The 19741-nt window shown below is 38.9% G+C and overlaps 1 protein-coding gene across 4 annotated transcripts in view; it reads left to right on the forward strand.

Annotated features, from left to right (window-relative positions):
- Window positions 1–19741, forward strand: part of L3MBTL4 (L3MBTL4, histone methyl-lysine binding protein) — a 449874-nt gene that overhangs the window by 113041 nt on the left and 317092 nt on the right. For all 4 annotated transcript variants that reach the window (XM_025365149.1, XM_025365146.1, XM_025365148.1 and 1 more), the window contains one exon: window positions 49–103. In XM_025365149.1, the coding sequence (XP_025220934.1) occupies window positions 49–103 (55 nt within the window). The remainder of the gene's footprint in view (window positions 1–48; window positions 104–19741) is intronic.

Below are 19741 nucleotides of genomic sequence, written 5' to 3' on the forward strand. Positions count from 1 at the left end.
CAAAAATTATCCAGAAATACCACCTAAACCCCATTTTCTGTATTCTAGGAGCAAGCTGAAGAAGAAAAGAAGCCCAAGGATGGCACAATCCCTTTGAGTCACGGTAATTATCACCAGTATTTACAGTGTTAGTTCATGGTGAACAACTTTTAAATGAATTTTTATTAGATTGCTTAGTTGTTTTAGGTTTACTAATTTAAATATGTAATAATAGTTTCTACCATTTATTCAGGGTATTGCATACTCCTGCAGACTTTATCAGGGTCATCTAAGGTTTTCAAATATATGCTTCAAAAACGTCTGAAGCTCTTGTTATCTCATTTATTTGCCTTTTAAAAAGGCTTTAAATAAAACAACGTATTTGTAAATTTTCTCTGTGAAGAAGAAAATAAAGAGATGCTATTTAGTTTTTTAATAATCCTTTGTGTGAGCTTTTCCCAGACTGATGTGATCTTCTAATGATTGCATTGTATTAAAGTCATGTTTTAGAGGAGATTGTGCATTTGCTCTAAAGTGAATACTCCTCATTATGGTTATTAATACATCAATAGGTTTTAGATAATAGCCTTTTCATATTCAACTAATTCTCTGATGCTTTAAATTTAAGCCAACAGATGAAGATGCGATTTTCTGGGAATATATGTTCCACATATTTTGTGATTATTGCTATACAAGCAGATAGCTGTTACTAAATTTTCTATCAAATGTAGTAGAATGTCCAACAACATTGTGCTATTTGTCTATGGAAAGGAAGCATATAAATATCATAATGCTCCTCTAATTAACTTTTAAAGTACCTTAACATTTTGTTGAGTAAGCTTTTGTGTCTGTTTTTAAATAATGGAAACACCTAAAAATACCTTGAAAAAAATGACAAATAAGAATTGAGATTTTAAAAGACCATTTTATATGGCTTAGTCTTGGGATGCAATATTGAGAATTTGTGATTTTTCTCCCTAGATGATTTTAAAAATAAAAGCTATTTTTAAATTATAAACAAATGGGTGGTGCTTTCAATTTGTTTTCTTCTCTTGCTGCATCCCCAGGCCTGTCATGTTCTTTGCTGAAAAATCAAAACAGAATGCAGTTGTTTGATAATTATATAACTTGATGTCCAGTTCCATCAAAATGTACTTCAGTTATGTAACACTGGGATTTTAGAAATGAGTTTGGACTGTACCTGGCCCTAACAGCAGGGTGTTGTTAAAACAATTTTTTTCTTCTCAGAGAGAGGTTGTGATTTATGATGTTGCTGTATCTCGCCTGCAGCTATATTTTCACACTAATGTAAATTGTTTTAGGTTCTTTTATTCTGTGGTCGAAACATTTACTCTAGAAAAAGAAAAGCAGACTGAGGCCAGCAATGTAAAACTATTCAGTCCTTCAAACTAACAGTCTTTCCTGATTTAGTATTTATAGTTTTATTACATCCAGGTATATATTTATCTCAAATAGCTTTTCAGTTTCATTTACTTTTTCTTGTTTTTAACAGGTCTGGGAGGGTCCAGTTGGAAGCTTTTCAGTTTTAACAGAAAGTAACTTTTTGCTGTATTTTTTCATTGTTGGACTTGTTTTATAGTTAATAGTCCATTGTCAAAAGTTCGCACTGTGGCTGACTCCTCTTCAAATTTGATATTGTATTGTTCCTTTTTTCCCCAGCTGTAGAACATAATAAATGTTTAGAAAAAGGTTGAGATTTGGCATGTGTATGTAGATGCTATGAACTGCTAGTTGTAATGAGAATTGGATGATTTGAGGGCTTTTTGAGGTAATTTATATTTTTATCATTTTTAGTGGGACAAAGGAACTGATTTCCAAATTGTTTATTGTCCTAGCATTATAATGGGGATTTTTCTCCATGAAAATAGTTTAATCTTTTATTGAGGTTGCTTATAAAACAAAATAGATTTAGTCTCTTACCTCATGTCTTAGAAATAGTAACAAAAGAAAATACTAAACAAAAACCCTACAGAACTGTATATGTACACATAATATATTTATATGTGAACAGAAAATTGTGTTGAAAAATAGGTCAGGCATGGTGGCTCATGCCCATAATCCTAGCACTTTGGGAGACCAAGGCAGGTGGATCTCTGGAGCTCAGGAGTTCAGGACCAGCCTTGGCAACATAGTGAAACCCCATCTCTACCACAAATGCAAAAAAATTAACCGGGTCTGGTGGTGTGCGCTTGTAGTCCCAGCTACTTGTGGGGCTCAGGCAGGAGGATAGCTTGAACCCAGGAGGTCGAGGCTGCAGTGAGCACTCAAGCCTGGGGCACAAAGTGAGATCCTGTATAAAAAAAAAAATTATATTGCAAAATAAACCTTAATTCTTAGTAGTGATTTTATAACAAGCATGTGTTTCTTTGGAAATCATTTTTAAAACATTTTATTGAGTGCCCAGTCTGTGCGACTGATACTGAAGCCTGTGTTACAGCTGATGAAGCTTTAAGAGGCCATTTGACTTTTGTGAGGTAAACTTAACTAGTTAGTGGTGGATGCAGAATTTGAACCCACATCTAGCAAGTTCTGAAGCCTGTGCTCATTTTGCTTTATGTTCTTTCTACATTAACATTCTTCTTTCTATGTAGCTATTAACGCAAAGGCAGAGAAAACTAGAATCTTGATTAGAAATGGGACGGGAAAAAAATAACTGCTAATAATCAAAGTATTAATAGTGTCTACTACATCCCTCTGTGTTCTTGGGGACTGGCTGAACTAGATTTTACCTGACATAGTCATGCTGAGATTAAGTTTTTGATTCTTTTGGAAACTCTCTGACATAAACTGTTCATAGTAATTCTAAAATCTTAACTAAGATAGCCCTAAGAGAAGGCTTGTTTCAGTATTACTTGTTAATGATTGTGTGTGATTAAATTTTAGAATTAGTATTGCCAATCACAGTGTAATCCCAGACCTATATGCCTTTACATTTGAATAGCTAAAATAAAAACAACTGATTTATTCAGTTGAACAAGTGATCTGGCTTCTCTCCTTCTAAATGTGTAAGTGCTCTTTTTAACTAACACAGTATTGATATTTATTTGGTTGAGTGTTGGGGCAGTGAGGTGTTTTTTTATTTTATTTTATTTTATTTATTTATTTTTTGAGATGGAGTTTCCCTCTTGTTGCTGAGGCTGGAGTGCAATGGCACAATTTCGGCTCACTGCAACCTCTACCTCCCAGGTTCAAGCGATTCTCCTGCCTCAGCCTCCAGAGTAGCTGGGATTACAGGTGCCCGCCACCACACCCAGCTAATTTTTTGTATTTGTAGTAGAGATGGGTTTCACCATATTGGCCAGGCTGGTCTCGAACCCCTGACCTCAGGTGATCCACCTGCCTTGGCCTGGCAAAGTGTTGGGATTACAGGCGTGAGCCACCGTGCCTGACCCTGGCAGTGAGGATTTTATAAACATAAAAGGAATATAAGAAATTGTAAAAGAAAATTAAATGTATGCATATCTAAATTAAACTCTGTACATTAAAGAACCTCATAATAAACAAGATTAAAAGGGAAACAACAAATTAGCAAATATTATCCACAACTATAGCTAATAAAAGGTCAATAATAGATAGAGGAATTAGAAAAAAAAATGAGATATACAAGATCTCAGTCCAAAAACAGGCAAAGGGCATAAACAGGTAATTCAGATAAGAAGAAACCCAAGTGGCTAAAAATGAATATATTAAAAATAGTCTCATTAAAAAGCAAAAGCAAAGAAACATAAATTTAAAAGTAGTGATGATATTTTTTAACTTACCAAATTAATGACATTTTTTAAAAACTGCTCATACTCTTTGCTGGTGGGATGGGGGAGACTGAGTCTTGGCATACTGCTACTGAGAGTAGACTTTGGTTCTGTTGTTTGGAGGACATACCGGTAGTATTTATCAAAAGTGCTGAGTAAACATTTCCTTCAAGTCCACTTTTTGACATTTCTCCTAATGATATCAGCATGTGCATTCCATTTATGCATGTGATAGTCATTGTGGTACTATTTGTAAATAATGAAAAGTTGGAAATATTGATAATTCAAATGTCCAACAGCTTACAACATTGTGTGTAGACAAGTATGTAGTCACTTAAATGCCTTGAAAAAATTTAAATTACATAAGGAGAAAAGCTTATAACAAAATATTAGGGGAAGAAACCCCCAGGGGATTGGTCTAAATGATGGCTAAATAGAATTCACTTATCTGTAGAGTGAGAAAAGATGTTAATGATTATTACCTCTAAATTGTTAGATAAAAAGTGTATTTTCCAATTATTATAATTAGTATTTAATCATGTTATAATCAGACAAATATTATTAAAAAATAAATTCAGAAATTCCTGAACTAAAAACTTTAATTTGTAGAATAGGGAGTATTGTTGGAATATCTGTTCTTAGATTTTTCTAAGTAAACTTTAATTTTTGGAAAAATTTTAGAAAAGTTGCAAATATAGTGCAGAAATAGTCCTGCGGACCTTCACCCAGTTTCTCCTAAGATTAACATCTTAGATGACTATGCAACATTTGTCAGAACTAAGTAACATTGGTACATCACTATTCACTAAACTAGAGACTTCATTCAGATATCACCAGTTTTTCTACTAATGTCCTTTTTCTGTTCCAAGACAGTCCAGAACATCACTTTGTATTTAGCATTGCATGTAGGTTTCTTCTACTGTATATTCTTGTTTTGTTCTCTCATGCCCAGAAGTCGCCAGTAGCATCTAAGTTTCTTAAGAGCTACAGTATTTCCTCATCTGCCATCAACTCACCATGTCCTCACCATCTGTGTCCACAATCATCATTGCACTGAAACTCTTCTTGTGTACCTTACCAGCGCCTCATAGTCACTAATACTGTGTTAATTAATGGAACCAAGGACCTCCCAGATCAATGGAAGCCTTCGTGCTCTTATTTTTCTTCTACTTGAAGATGGACTTAGACATTAAAACTGAACTCACCTTTGTTCCCCAGTGTTCAGTCTGCTTCTCCTATAATCCCTCATCCTGTAGCACCATCATCAACCTGTAGTCAAACTAGAGTCGTGGCGATATCCTTACTCCTCCCTCCCATTTACCTCTGACTCCAACCCAAATGCCTTTTCTCAACTCGTCCTTCTTGACATCTTCTGTCAATTAATGTCTCCCCACCTTTGATTAGTTCCTGGTCACTTTTCAGTCTTTCTGTATCCTCTCCTCCCCAAATAAGATTTATCTGAAATTCTGTTACTGGATCATAACCCCCCTTCCCTAGAATGTTGCTGGAGACCCCTCACCACCTGGCACTTGTCACCTGCCACCAGGACCCCTGTCTGCTTCGCTGCAGCTGTACAGAACATGCAGTTGAGAACTTACTGTCTGAAGAAGTGCTTTCTCTGCCTGGAGGGTCTTTCTTCTGGCTGACTTCTTCAAAACCTCACTATCTTCTTAACTTTTCTTATTTTGTATTTTTCTCCCTATTTTATTTTTTCTCAGCATATTCTAGGGCAATTTGGTTTTTTAAAAAAATTCAGTTACATAATATACCAATTCTCCTCCCTAAGTTAGATGTCTTTTAAAAAGGCATAGAATCATGTCCAGTCAGACCAATAAAATCTATCATTTACTACACTGAAGTCATAGTTTACTAAAGCTCTAGAGTATTAATTAGCTAAAAGGCCTGAAGAAGCACAGCTTCTAAAAGTGCTTAACTTATTATCAGGGAGTAGTTTTGGTGCTGGGGGATATGGCTTATTAAATGATTCTACAAGCTTCAAAGATGATTCCTTGAATATTATCCCGGAGTCTTTTGTTGCAGAAGCTAGTTTACTTCCTGGGTGTAATGACAGAAGCACTTTCTTGCAAAGTAATTATATGTCAGTGGATCTAATGTCGGTATTTTCTAAACTTTGTGCAGGACCTGTCCATTCCCACTGAGGTAATTCGTTACCTAAGAATGGGTATCAATAATAAAAAGGGGAAAACCAAATCACTTTTGCTTTATTCAATTCCTATTAATACAGATGCCGTTTACTATCATTAAGTAAACAGTTAAATATTTAGGCTGAACTGTGCATGAGAACTCTGCCCCCATGATCCAGTCGCCTCCCACCAGGCCCCACCTTCAGCAATGGAGATTACAGTTGTACATGAGATTTTGTACACAGATCCAACCCATATCAGCTACTTTGAACCTAAAGAATTATATTTCCACTGAGCCATGACACTCAGTGGAGGATTAACAGGGGACTTCTTTCTAAGTAAAGAACTTTTTGCAGGGGCACTTCAATAATTGAAGCCTCCACATGCATTTTAATGAAAACACTACTTTCTAACAAGTAGTTTTCAGTATGTATTTTCAAATAATTTCTTTGCTCTTGATTCTGGTTTATAAATGAGCTAAGCTTTCAACTTTTCTGATTTAAGGCCTGCCCCCCCTCCCCATGGGATTCTGTCCCTTTTGGTTGAATTTGTGCTGGGAATAAAGATGCTTATAAAGGGAAGGAACATGTTCATTTTCTTCCTGGAGTCAATCAATAATGGCATCAAGGAATCAAACTGTGTAAAACACAAAGATAGGGCAAGTGCTTGTATTCATAAAGGCTATATATATATACACAAACACACACATGCATATATATACATATATATACACACACATGTGTATATATACACACATGTGTACATGTGTACATGTGTGTATATATATAGATATTTTTTTGAGACAGAGTTTCACTCTTGTTGCCCAGGCTGGAGTGCAGTGGCACGATCCTGGCTCACTGCAACTTCCACCTCCTGGGTTCAAGCAATTCTCCTGTCTCAGCCTCCCAAGTAGTTGGGATTACAGGTGTCCACCACCATGCCCAGATAATTTTTGTATTTTTAGTAGAAATGGGGTTTCACTGTGTTATCTAGGCTGGTAACAAACTCCTGACCTCGTGATCTGTCCATAATGGCCTCCCAAAATGCTGGGATTACAAGTGTGAACCACCGCGCCTGGCCTCATAAAGGCTGTTTTATGAAGACAGTTTTTAGGTGCCAGGAGGAATTCTTTAATATATGAAAGCAAACACCGTCTTAAAAATTTTGCCTTATTAAATAACTTCCTGTGACGCCTTCAGATTATGAACGTCTTCATGCCATCCTACAGAGGAACCCCCTCTGAAGACAATACGAAGTCTCTCCTGCATCTGTGATGAGAGGTCCCTGGTGGATAATTAGAGTGCTGAACTCTGGGAAAGGGACTGCGTACTCTGTTTTTTTCATTGATTGAGCAAAAAGACACTGTCACAGAGCAGCACTTAGTTCTAGTGGAGACATCTGTGAAGGCTTCAAGCCCTGTAGGCAGTGCACTTACGCAGGGAGGGCCTGGGGGTGGCCAGACACCATCTCCTGCTGAGTAAACATCCCCATCTTCCTTCCTGTGGGTTTTGCTCATTCTCTTCCTAAAGCCAGAGGTTTCTGTTTCATTTTGAGTTTGAATCAAAGGATTCTTTTCGTTACCGTGCTTGATTTTTTAAAGCATATTTGATTTTTGCTCAGCATAATTACCTTTTGCTGCTGCAATTGAAGCTGCCACTTTGGGGCATTTTAAATGTTCGCTCAGACCTAAACTTTTCATGTGAAATATTTGGACCACGAGCTCATTTGCTGACATGCCTATTTTAAATGACTGCGTCATCTCCCTGGGCTCCCTCTCTTAGCGCCACAGAGCACTCTTGTTCTCCTTTTTTAATTGATATTTTATAAAGATTGGAAACTTTTTATATCAAACTTATAAAAAAAAGGCTGCAAGTACAGGACAAAGATTTTTTTTATTCCTGAATGAGAGAGTAAGTTGTCAATCTGATACCTCATCACCCCCAATACATGATTATGTATTTCCTACAGATAAGAACATGCCCTGCTCAACCACACTACAGCCAACCTTTCCAAGCAGGAACTTAGCATTGACACATTACTGCCATCCAAGCTTCAGGCCTCATTTCAAGTTTCACCAAGTACTCCAGTAACATCCTTTATAGTAAAGGGATCAGCTCAGAATCATATGTCACATTAAGTTGTTGTGTATCTCCAGTCTCCTCAATCTGGAATGGTTCCTCAGGCTTTCCTGAACTTTCATGACCTGGACACTCTTGAAGATTACAGGCCAATTATTTGGTAAAATGTCTCTCAGTTTGGATGTGCCTGATCCTGCCTCATGATGAAATTCAGGTTATGTATCTTGGGGGAAATATCACCGGAGTGCTGCTTCTCCCGCCACTGCTTCATAGTAGATGACACATGATTTCGGTATGTTCCATTTATGAGGATAACTTTGATTTCTTGATTAAGGTAGTGTCTTCTAGGTTTTTCCACTATAAAGTCACAATTTTTCCTTTGGAATTAGTAAGTGTTTTATAGGGTGGTAATTCAAAACTAAAAATATCATTTTTTAAACAAATTTCTTTTTATTTATTTCTTTATGGATTCATGGCTTCTTCTTTTATTCAGTGGATTTTAATCCTTTTTTTTTCATTATTTTGATGCTAAAGTTGTCCCCAGTTTGGCCAGTGAATCCCCTTCAAGCTGGTTTTGGTGTCCTTTTGATTGTTTCTGTTATTCTTTGAGCACTTCTGTGTTTTCTGACACTAGATGTTTTAGGCTTATCTTGAACTCTCCTTGCCCCAGACACTGAATCAGTCATTTCTCTAAAGAGCTGTGGCTCTTTTTATGTGGCCAAGGCTAGGTGTGTTCATTGCTATTAGGATGTTATTGCTCCTAGGCCCTCTCAGTGGACAGAGCTAAGGAAAGTCTGTTTGTATATTTATGAACAGATATCTATATGTTGAAGTTGAGTAAACTATAGAGATGAATTTCTATATTTAAAATGTTTTATTCGGGAAGCAAGAATTATAGTTTGGGGTATACACACAGACTGGGTGGCCTTCGTTATGTCTGAAGAACAAAGAGAAGGTTGGAGGTTTCATAAGAAGGAGAAATGTTAGGTATTGTTTTAAAAGAACGTTTCCTGGCTCTAGTAAAGTTATGGGGGAACTGGCAAGCCCTGATTGATGAGTGATGTCAGAGGGTAAAACTAGCCTTAGAGTTGGAGGAGGTGGTTTCAGTAGCCATTAAATAAAACTGCTTTCAGGTTATAGTAGGTGGCTTCAGCAGCCAGGCTTCCAGAGATTAATATGCTTGGAGCAATGGTGTGTGCCCTGAGGACTTTGTCCTCCTGGCTTCCTGACTCTGTCTCAGTTGGTTATGACAAGAATGACCCATTTTATGTGACCAACTTTCACATTTCTCCCTTTTGATCAAAATCTTTTTCTGAAAGTATTGGTGACAAACTATTTTGAAGTTAGGTTAACTGTCCCTTGATTCTAGGACCTGTCCTAGTTGTCTCTGTCCTACAATGGGGGGAAGGTATGGGGGTCTATATCAGGGATCTGGGCCATATCTGAGTAATAAAGAGGCCAGAAGGAAAAATTTTCTGAGATTTGTTTGGAATCCAGCATCAAATTACTGCTTGTCAGTTTCATAGGCATCAGCAGTCATCTGCAGGTGTTGAGCTAGCATTATTCTATTAGGAGAGTCGACTTTACAAATATTAGACAGGAAATGAGAATAATGTGTAGAACTCATAATGCAAAAAATAATTAGCAACAATGTAATAAATCTAGTTTGAATAATGATTCAAAACCTCAAACCTAATTCTTAAAGTAATCAACTAAAGTAACTGAAAGACCATGGGAGAAACTTGGTGAAACCTATTGTAGCCATTGAGTAGCATTTTATGACTGTCTTGAATTTATTTTTTTATTTTTAATTGATGCATACTACATGTACGTAGTTTATAGTACATGTGATAATAGATTGATATAATTTGTAAAAATCAAAATTAGTATGCTGGAGATATCCATCACTTTAAATATGTCTTCATGCTTAGAAATATTTGAATTACTCTCTTCTAGCTATGTTGGTGGTGTTGAATTGCTTGAGCTCCTTACATATTTGTCAGATGGATAGTTTGCAAATGTTTCCTCCCATTCTGTAGGTTGTCCCTTCACTTTGTTGATGGTTTCTTTTGCTGTACAGAAAGTTTTTAGCTTGGTATAATTCCATTTGTCCATTTGTGATTTGGTTGTCTGTGCTTTTGAGGTCTTACAAAGAAAATCTTTGCTCAGACTAATGTTCTGGAGCATTTCTTCAAAGTTTTCTTCTAGTAGCTTCATAGTTTCAGGTCTTACATTTTCATCTTTAATCCATTTTTATTTGATTTCTGTGTATGGTGAGAGATAGGGGTCCAGTTTCTTTCCTCTGCATATGGATATCCAGTTTCCCCGGCACCATTTATTGAAGTGAATGTCCTTTCCCCATTGTATGTTCTTGGTGCCTTTTGTTGAAGATAAGTTGGCTATAAGTGCATGGATTTATATCTGGGTTCTCTGTTGTGTTCCATCAGTCTGTGTGTCTGTTTCTATGCCAGTACCATGCTGATTTGGTAACCAAATAGTATATGTAATATACTATAATATAGTTATAGTAAATGTTGAAGTCAGTAGTGTGATGCTTCCAGCTTTGCTCTTTTTGCTCAGGATTGCTTTGGCTGTTCGGGGTCTTTTGTGGTTGACTGGGTTGAATTAAAGCAAACAATGATAACTCTGCTAAAGGGATCAGCAGTACAATTTGAATACACAGTTGTGTCAGGGATATTGTCAAGGTTGCCAAATAGATTAACTAAAAGGATATCTTAGGCTGGAGTTTGTCAAGTTACGTATAGCATTTACTAATTGTGAAATTTTAATTGCAGCATTATTTTGTTAAGTCAAAAAGGTAGAAAAAGGGGCGAGAGTCTCATGTGGTAGGGAGCCTTATACCCATATCTTGAGAAAAGCTGTCTACAATGTGAAAAATGTCAGTTTCTCATCCTGGTTTGCAATTTGAATGTCTCTAGTTACGGCTTTGGGCAGTTTGGTGAACTTTCTGTGTGGCCTATACATCAGGCACAAGACTTGTTCCTTAAAATTTATCTAGTTTAAGTTTATATAGGGCTTCAGAATACAGCAGTGCCTGTTTTAGTAATTTTATGTTAGAAAGTTGGATGGGATGAATCTAGAAGAATTTAGGATCTAGTCTAGAATCATAGGTAGATAACAAGAACTTGCAGCTGGCTGGGCGTGGTGGCTCACGCCTGTAATCCTAGTAGTTTGGGAAGCCGAGGCGGGTGGAACACCTGAGGTTAGGAGTTTGAGACAAGCCTGGCCAACATGATGAAACCCTGTCTCTACTAAAAACACAAAAATTAGCTGGGCATGGTGGGATATGCTGTAGTCCCAGCTACTTGGGAGGCTGAGGCAGGAGAATTGCTTGAACCTGGGAGTTGGAGGTTGCAATGAGCTGAGATGGCACCACTGCTCTCCAGCCTGGGTGATAGTGTGAGACTCTGTCTCAAAAAAAGAAAAAAAAAAAAAGAATTTCAGTCAGTTCACTTGTAAAATTAAAGTCATTCATGTAGTCATAGTGATAATCAAAGCAATACAGAGAATTAAATGGAAAACATCCTTAATTATTTTAAAGCTTAGTTTTTGTTTTTTTGTTTTGTTTTGTTTTCATGTAATCAAAAATCTAATAAAGGCAACACAGGAAATTATATTTCATAATTTCATATATAAACATAAACTCGTTTCTTAGGCAAGCTAACAAAAAGGTAAAGAAAAACCTTCTGCAGTCTGTTCCTTTTTCTAGGAAGCTCATTTAGATAACCTGGAAGTAGGCTGGGCACGGCACCTCATGCCTGTAATCCAATCACTTTGGGAGATCCAGGTGGTACGATCGTTTGAGCCCAGGCGATCAGCCTGGGCAACCTAGTGGAACTTCGTCTCTACACCAGATAAACAAAATTAGCCTGGTGTGGTGGCACGTGTCTGTGGTCCCAGCCACTCAGGAGGCTGTGGCCAGAGGATTACTTGAGCTCAAGAGGCTGAAGCTGTGGGTTACGATCACACCATTGCACTCAAGCCTAGGCAACAGAACAAGTCCTTGTCTCAAACAAACAAAAACAAAACAAACAAACAAACAAAAAGATAACCTCTAAGTGAAACCTGATGAAAGGTTACTTGATCAGACACAGAAAAAATGTGTCCAGTGTTATGGATGTAGCATCTCACGAGGACAGAATCAAGTTATACTGCATGAAAACATTGCTTTTCTAGGCCTTCAAGATAAACATTTAACTGTCAGGCCACAATAGCTGAGTTAGAATTGTACTGAAAAGTTACAGGATCTGAAAAAAAAAAGTTGAAGTAGAGAGTTATCACCTCAGTCCTTCTCAAGGAGAGGAAAAGCTGAAGGCAATGATGTATGACCTATGAATCACATGCGGTGAGATACAGCAAAGATTAACCTCTGAGATAGGAATCTGAGAAGTTTCAAAAGGAAAACTTTACCTAAAGAAATCAAATTACCATTTTAAATGAAGAGGACAACATTTTAAACCTGAAACTAGGAAACTAAATGGATCTCATGAAGAAATGTGTTAGGAATAGGAACCGTGTGGTTTAGAAGATGGCCGTTAAACAGATTTTATAAATAAAAATCAAAACCTCTTGTAATTTTTAAAACAGCAGATCAATACTTCAAAAAAACCTTGTTTTAAATATAGAGGGCTAGACTCTGGTCCTATATCAGTGCACCCCTCACACTAACATTTAATTTTTAGAAATTTTAGAAAAACGAGCAAATTTTTCCAATTTGTTTAAACCCAGTCATGCATAAAACGTCTTACCTAAGACCCATTCTTTATAAATCTTTTTTGACTTGTTTAGACTTTTATTATTTTCCCCAACCCTCAGTCTCAGTCCTACAATTTTTCTCTTTTTAAAAAAACTTTGGGACAACCATCATTTTATCTTAGGACAACAATTTACTACATAAGATTCTTTCTCATACAAATTTTTTTCTTTAAATTTATATTTTGATTATTAGACCTAAGTATATTTGGTCTTTTTATAAAATTTAAGGAGGCAAGAAGGGATTTATATTTATTCAACAATTTGTTTCATTTTTTATCTTATTTGGATATGACCCAGAAACTTAATGATTTATTATTTAACAATAATATAAAGTTAGTATTTTAAATTATATGAAAATTTCATTTGTAAACTGTATTCCATTTACAATTACCTAACATTTATTTTTAAAATTATGATACCTGGATTACTTATGACAAGTGAGATATTAGAGCTAGTTATTATTTAAAGTTTTTTTTTTTTTAAATTAACCAATTTTATATCCTGTTAATACCAGGTATTTACCTAAGTAAAACCTTTAAGTTGAATACATGGGTATCTTAATGATAACTCAGAAGATAGCTGTTTTTATTAAATCAACAATATTAAATTGATCTTATTTATCAAAGAATTGCATAAACAAGATCATTTTGTTTTAGGCTGAGTTCATAGGTTTGTGACCTTCAAACATTTAGCAGATGTTTACTGTCTGACCAGTAAGCTCAGGCAAAAATATATGTTGACAATTTTGAAGATATTTCTAATTTATCAAAGATTTACTTAAGTCATGTGAACTAAAACTAAACATTTGGGTTAATTAGCATATATTTTATATGGGCACTCATTTATTTAAATCAACTGGAATAAAATTTCTTAAGGGATTTCTTGATGACTATGCCAGATTATATTGTGTTGACACAGCATACAACATAATACATGTACATATGCATAAACACATTGTAAACACATATACATACACATAAAGATTGTATAGCTTTTATTTTAGAATTTTAGTTATGAGATTATAAAACATGTACACTCACCAGTTTATAAAAGACAGTTGGATTCAGATTATTTTTCTGACAAAATGGGATAGGGTTAAACTTTAATATTTTGCTTTTATTTTGTGAAGACAGAGTCTCATTCTGTCACTTAGGCTGGAGTGCAGTGATGCAACCACAGCTCACTGTAGCCTTGACCTCCTGGGCTCAAGTGATCCTCCTGCCTCAGCCTCCCGAGTAGCTGGGACCACAGGCATGTAGCCACCATACCTGGCTAATTTCTAAGTTTTTGTAGAGACAGGGTCTCATTATGTTGCCCAGGGTGAGATTTCTTTAAATAGGTAATCTTATAAAGGCTGTGAACCAAATTTTGGATAAAGCAGTTTGAATCAGATACTAATATCCTGCATTAGAAAAAGGATAGTCAACAGTGAAATGTGACTGAATGATATGGGGAGGCCCACAAGCTAAGAGCCTGCCAAGGTCTGCATAGTGTTTTCTTGGTCTTGATTCTTTGTCCTTGAAGACAAGAATGTTGCTATTCCTTTTAGTGTAGAGAGGGTGTTATTTACATGGGAGTTTCACCTTTTGCTTTTAAGAAACAGCACAGCGATCAAAATGATTTTCTTCTCTATCTGCTGGCTTTTAAGTGTCTTGCTTGTATAGTATGCCAGAATAGCTGAGGAGTTTTGGAAAAAGGGAGCTAAGTTTAGAGAAGGAGAAAGAGGAGAAATTTTAGGATTTTCGGAAGGGGAGGGAAAACACCAGAGAAGAAAGAGCCTTAAGACAGTCTTTTGTAGTGAGGCAGTCTTTGAGTCTTTTTTTTTTTTTTTTTCTGGAGCTTCGTGTATCAATTGAGCTATGAGTCTTATTTGGAGTGTATAATTTTATAGCTGTGGTCTTTTAGTTTAAAGAAAAGCAGCCTGTTTAAATGATCCCTATAATGTTTGAACATGCTATCAGCTGGAGTCCTAGGAAATAGCTTGGCATGCCTTTGAACTTTGAAAGCCCATTTATAACTAAATTTATCTAGGTGATTCAGTTTAATGCCGAATACACAAAAGCCAATGAAAATGCAAGCACCGAATACACAAAAGTCAAATTAATATGCAAGTGCCTATGGAAAAGAAAATACAGACTTAGCAAGAAGGACCATAAGTTGCCTTCTCCAATTGAAGGGGAAAAGTTCCTTCACTGAAGCCTCAGTCCGAAGGCTGAAAAATTACTTTATTCAGCTCTCTGATGAAAAGAACCCTTGTGAACAGAGCTTCCAGCCAGAGGGGAAAAGAGGCCTCTCAAACAGGAGGAATCTCGCTCTGTCTCCCAGGTGAGTGCAGTGGCGTGATCTCGGCTCACTGCAACCTCTGCCTCCGGGGTCCAAGCGATTCTTCCGCCTCAGCCTCCTGAGTAGCTGGGATTACAGGTGCATGCCACCATGTCCAGCTAATTCTTGTATTTGTTTGTTTGTTTGTTTTTGAGACGGAGTCTCGCTTTGTCGCCCAGGCTGGAGTGCAGTGGCGTGATCTCGGCTCACTGCAAGCTCCCTCTCCCGGGTTCACGCCATTCTCCTGCCTCAGCCTCCTGAGTAGCTGGGACTACAGGCGCCCGGCACCACGCCCGGCTAATTTTTTTGTGTTTTTGGTAGAGACGGGGTTTCACCGTGTTAGTCAGGATGGTCTCGATCTCCTGACCTGGCGATCCGCCCACCTCGGCCTCCCAAAGCGTAGGGATTACAGGCATGAGCCACCGCGCCCGGCTAATTCTTGTATTTTTAGTAGAGGTGGGGTTTCACCATGTTGGCAAGGCTGTTCTCAAACTCCAGACCTCAAGTGATCTGCGCGCCTTGGCCTCCCAAAGTGCTGGGATTACAGGCGTGAGCCACCGAGCCTGGCTAAAGGTTTTATAAGAAGGGGAAATGTTAGGTATTGTTTTGAAAGAAAGTTCAGGCGGGGCGTGGTAGCTCACGCCTGTAATCCCAGCACTTTGGGAGGCCAAGGCGAGCGGATCACGAGGTCAAGAAATCGAGACCAGCATGGCCAACATGGTGAAACCCTGTCTCTACTAGAAATACAAAAATTAGCTGGGCATGGTGCCACGCACCTGTTATCCCAGCTACTCAGGAGGCTGAGGCAGAAGAATCGCTTGAACCCAGGAGGCGGAGGCTGCACTGAGCCGAGATCACGCCACTGCACTCTAGCCTGGTAACAGAGCAAGACTCTGTCTCAGGAAAAAATAAATAAATAAATAAAATAATAGTAATACTTTTTTTAAAAAAAGTTCATTGGTACTAGTAAAGATTTGGGGAGCTGGCAAGCTCTGATTGGTGAATGACAGGTGGGTAAAACCAGTCTTAGAGTCCCAGCAGCTTGCTTCAGTATCCATCAGGCAAAGCTGGTCTTAGGTTACAGCAGGTGGCTTCAGCAGCAGGGCTTGCAGAGAGCTCCATCTTTGGAGCAATGGTATGTGCCCTGAGTGCTTTTTCCCTGACTTCTTGGCTCTGTTTTAGTTAGGAATGAGAAGAATGACCCAATTTATATGATAACTTTCACATATACTTACAAATTGCTATGTGCGCGTGCACACACACACACACACACACTTTATAGCACTATTTTCATATAGGTGCATCTCTACATATTGAAATCGGAATTAACAGTGATACCTCCAATTCCAGTCCCATCCCACAGGATTCATTCTATTAACAGTTCTCCGTCTTTGTATATTTGAATTCCAGTCTTTGACAGTGAGAAACGTGGCTCTGTTCCCCTTAGTCGTATAGTTGCTTATTTGTTCAGTGCCCCCACCATCCTTCAGTGCTGCCACCAACCCCTCCCTGGCATCCATGGCCACCTCATCCCACTCGGACTCCACCATCCGACTGCCTCCCTGTGGATGCCATCCTCAAGCTCCTTTGCTCCAAGAGCTGGCAGAGGCCACCCCTTTGCAGAGGCCTCCTCACCCTGAGTGGGTGTTAATACCGCACCAGGTTGCCCCACAGAAGCCACCCTCTCGACGCCCTCCGGACACTGGACTCCCCTTGCTGGGTCAGCCTCCAGGTGGGTGCCCTTAATTCCTTGGTTAGGGTTAATTCCCGCCCCCGCCCATGCCAGGCCACCCTGCCAGGCTGCTCTGCCAGGCTGTGATGCCTGTGCCGACTCCCCAACTTGTGGATGTTTTCCCTCCCCCTTCTGGGCTCCGACTGCCCATGCTGGGCAGCCCCTGCGCAGATGCCCTCTTACCAGTTTGGGCTCCTCCAGCGGGCTCGGGGCCAAGGTCACTCTACCTGTCTCCACCCCTGTCCTCCCACCTTGCTCTGTTGCACAGAATGGCTTCAGCATGGGATCATAGAATCGGTCAGGAGGGAAAGAGAAGGGAAAGGAGAAGGCCGAGAGGATGAGGCAGAATAGGATACTGCCCTGAAAAAGAGCACAGATGACACGGAGGAGAGCCTGTTGTGGAAGAAAAGCGACCCGGGGCTTGGAAGGAGCCTGCGTGCGCAGCCTGCCTGTGCGTCCCCTCCAGGTGGCGGCGCTGCGGCGGTCTGGGAGCCCACGAGGGAGCTGAGTGCCTGCCTCCCGCCTCGCCTGGCTGAGCTGCGGGCCTGTTCCTCCTCCTGGCCCTTTTTCTTGGCTTCCTCTTTGGCTTCTACTTTTCCATGAGGGACAGTCACGTGATGGTTGTGTTTTGAGTCACGTGACGGTCGTGTTTAGGTCGTGTTTTGAGTCTGGTTGTGTTTTGAGTCTGGTGGGTCTGACGTGCGGGCCCCCGGAGAGCCCCTGTGGATTTCCCTCTGCAGCCGGAAGGAGATAAGAATTGGTGATGTGGCTTTGCTATTTTGCTAAATTGCTGTTATTTCAGCGTGTAAGCACGAGCTGTATTTGTATGGTAGCTCACTTTGTAGAATACATTATTTCCTTAAAAATTCACTTGGAAATGAATGTTCACTGCTGGAATCTTATTTTTCTCCTGACTTCGTATGTATAATTGAATGATACTAAACAACAACAACAAAGATTTTCCTCTAAGACAGCATCTAACTCACAATTAAAGCATTATAGTGCAATGCACAGAAACTTTCCTAATGTTTAGGCCAATGCATGGCTGCCAGGGCCACATAGGTAGAGAATGATAGCCCTGACTTTGGTTATTCAGCCGTGGTTTTGTCTTCAGCCCCGGGTAAATGTTACCTTTTAGAAATCTGAACTTCTAGATATTCCTTCTGAAAAGTGACTTCTTTTTATATTTGAAAGGAAGTGTAGAGTGTGTGTGCTTAGAATCAAACAGACCTTTTTTGAATTTTGGTTTTGCCACTTAATTGGCCATGTTGTGACTTCCAACAAGTGATTACACTTAGCTTCTCTACGCCTCAATTCTCTTGCTTGTGAAATGGGAGTAATAGATAATATATTTTACCCCATAAAATTGTCAAGATTAAATGAGAAAATATTTGTAAAATGTTTGACTCTGGGGAGACACTAATAAATGGTATTTTTTTGGAACAGCTTAAATAAGGAATTTATTAGTTTTAAAAATAACTTTGAGGCTCTTTTTGGTGTAGATGCTCGCATTTTGCTTAGGAGGTTCCTATAGGACTGTTTGTAAAACTATTTAGAGAAGTAACATTAGGTGAAGCATTTCCTTTAGTATTTTTATCCTGCTTAGGAAAGAACTTATTTTTCTTTGAGGAGTAGTCAGAGCTGAAGTTTAAACCTTTAAAAACTCATTTGGTTTTTCTTTTCTTACATAACCAGAAACAGCTATGTGTAGAAAATAACTTTTTCAAAAAGCACTTTAAGTGAAAATAGATTTTTGCCAATAGTTTGTGACTGTCCTGATGAAAGTGAAGAGCAAGGGAAAATGACAGAGGCATGTGCTTGGCCTTTAGTCAGTTGAACAGATTTAAAAGATATATAGGATTATAAAAATATACAAACTTTCAGAAAGCATGAGAAATGTGTTAATTATTTTGGGATGAAAGGGCTCTTACATGCTGGATTTAAAGTCAGTCTCATCTTAAGAAAGCCTGTACCCGTGGGTCTTGGAGAGGAGGCGTTGCTCCCAATCTCAGTGAATGCACTGCCCATCAGCAGCACAAGCCAGGACCTCGGGGGCTGCCTGGAGGTTCAAGGGACCTTTTTCTTTTTTTACTTCCCTTGGGAAATCTGACAAGGGAGGCTGTTGCTTCTGTTTCTGGAATATTTCTCATCTGTCCATTTATTTTCATCTTCCCTGTACCACTTGAGTCCAAGCTGTCATCCCTTGCTTAGACTTCGCAGTTGATCTCCCCAGGCCTGCTCTTGGTACTCCCTAATCCAGGTGCACAATACTAGCTACATTGTTCTTTTCAGAATATGAGCCTGATCCTGTCCACCTCCCTACCTTTCCTTTGCTTAAAACCTTTCTGGTGCTTCCCATTGCCTGTAGGATAGGATGTGGGCAAAATCCTTACTAAGGCCTTCAAGCTCTGAAGCATCTGGCCCTTTCCAGTCTCCCGAGCCTCATCTTCTGCAATGTGTCCCTTCTTCCCTCCTGCTCCCACAGTGCTGGCCTTGTTTGAGGTCCTGCTGTGGAACCCTTGTATCTGCCATCCTTTCTGCCTGAAACATCCCTCCTCTCCCTCTCCAAGTCCTTCTTTTGCCTAATTATAGGTACATGTATTGCTAAAAGCTCTGACTTCCATGCCACTTGTCAGGGAAGCTTTTCCTCATTTCTCAGACAAGTCTTGGGCTCCTATTCTGTGCTCTCATGGCCTTGTATTCTCTGAAAGCACTTACTTAGTATGGTTTGCAATTATATTTCAGACTATTTGATCCCTCCTCAGTAGATTTTAAAGCTTGTGAGGGAAGTGTCATGGACAATGTTGTTTCCTTTTGTGCCCATAGAGCCGAGTACGCAGTAGGTCCTCCATGAGTATTGGTTTAATTAGTAACTAGAGAGAACAGTTGATGAGGCTGAAAGTTGGTTTGAGCTCGTGCATAAGCACTTTGTTTGCTGTG

Source organism: Theropithecus gelada, chromosome 18 (assembly GCF_003255815.1).
Source record: "Theropithecus gelada isolate Dixy chromosome 18, Tgel_1.0, whole genome shotgun sequence".
In the NCBI taxonomy this organism is placed as follows: Eukaryota; Metazoa; Chordata; class Mammalia; order Primates; family Cercopithecidae; genus Theropithecus; species Theropithecus gelada.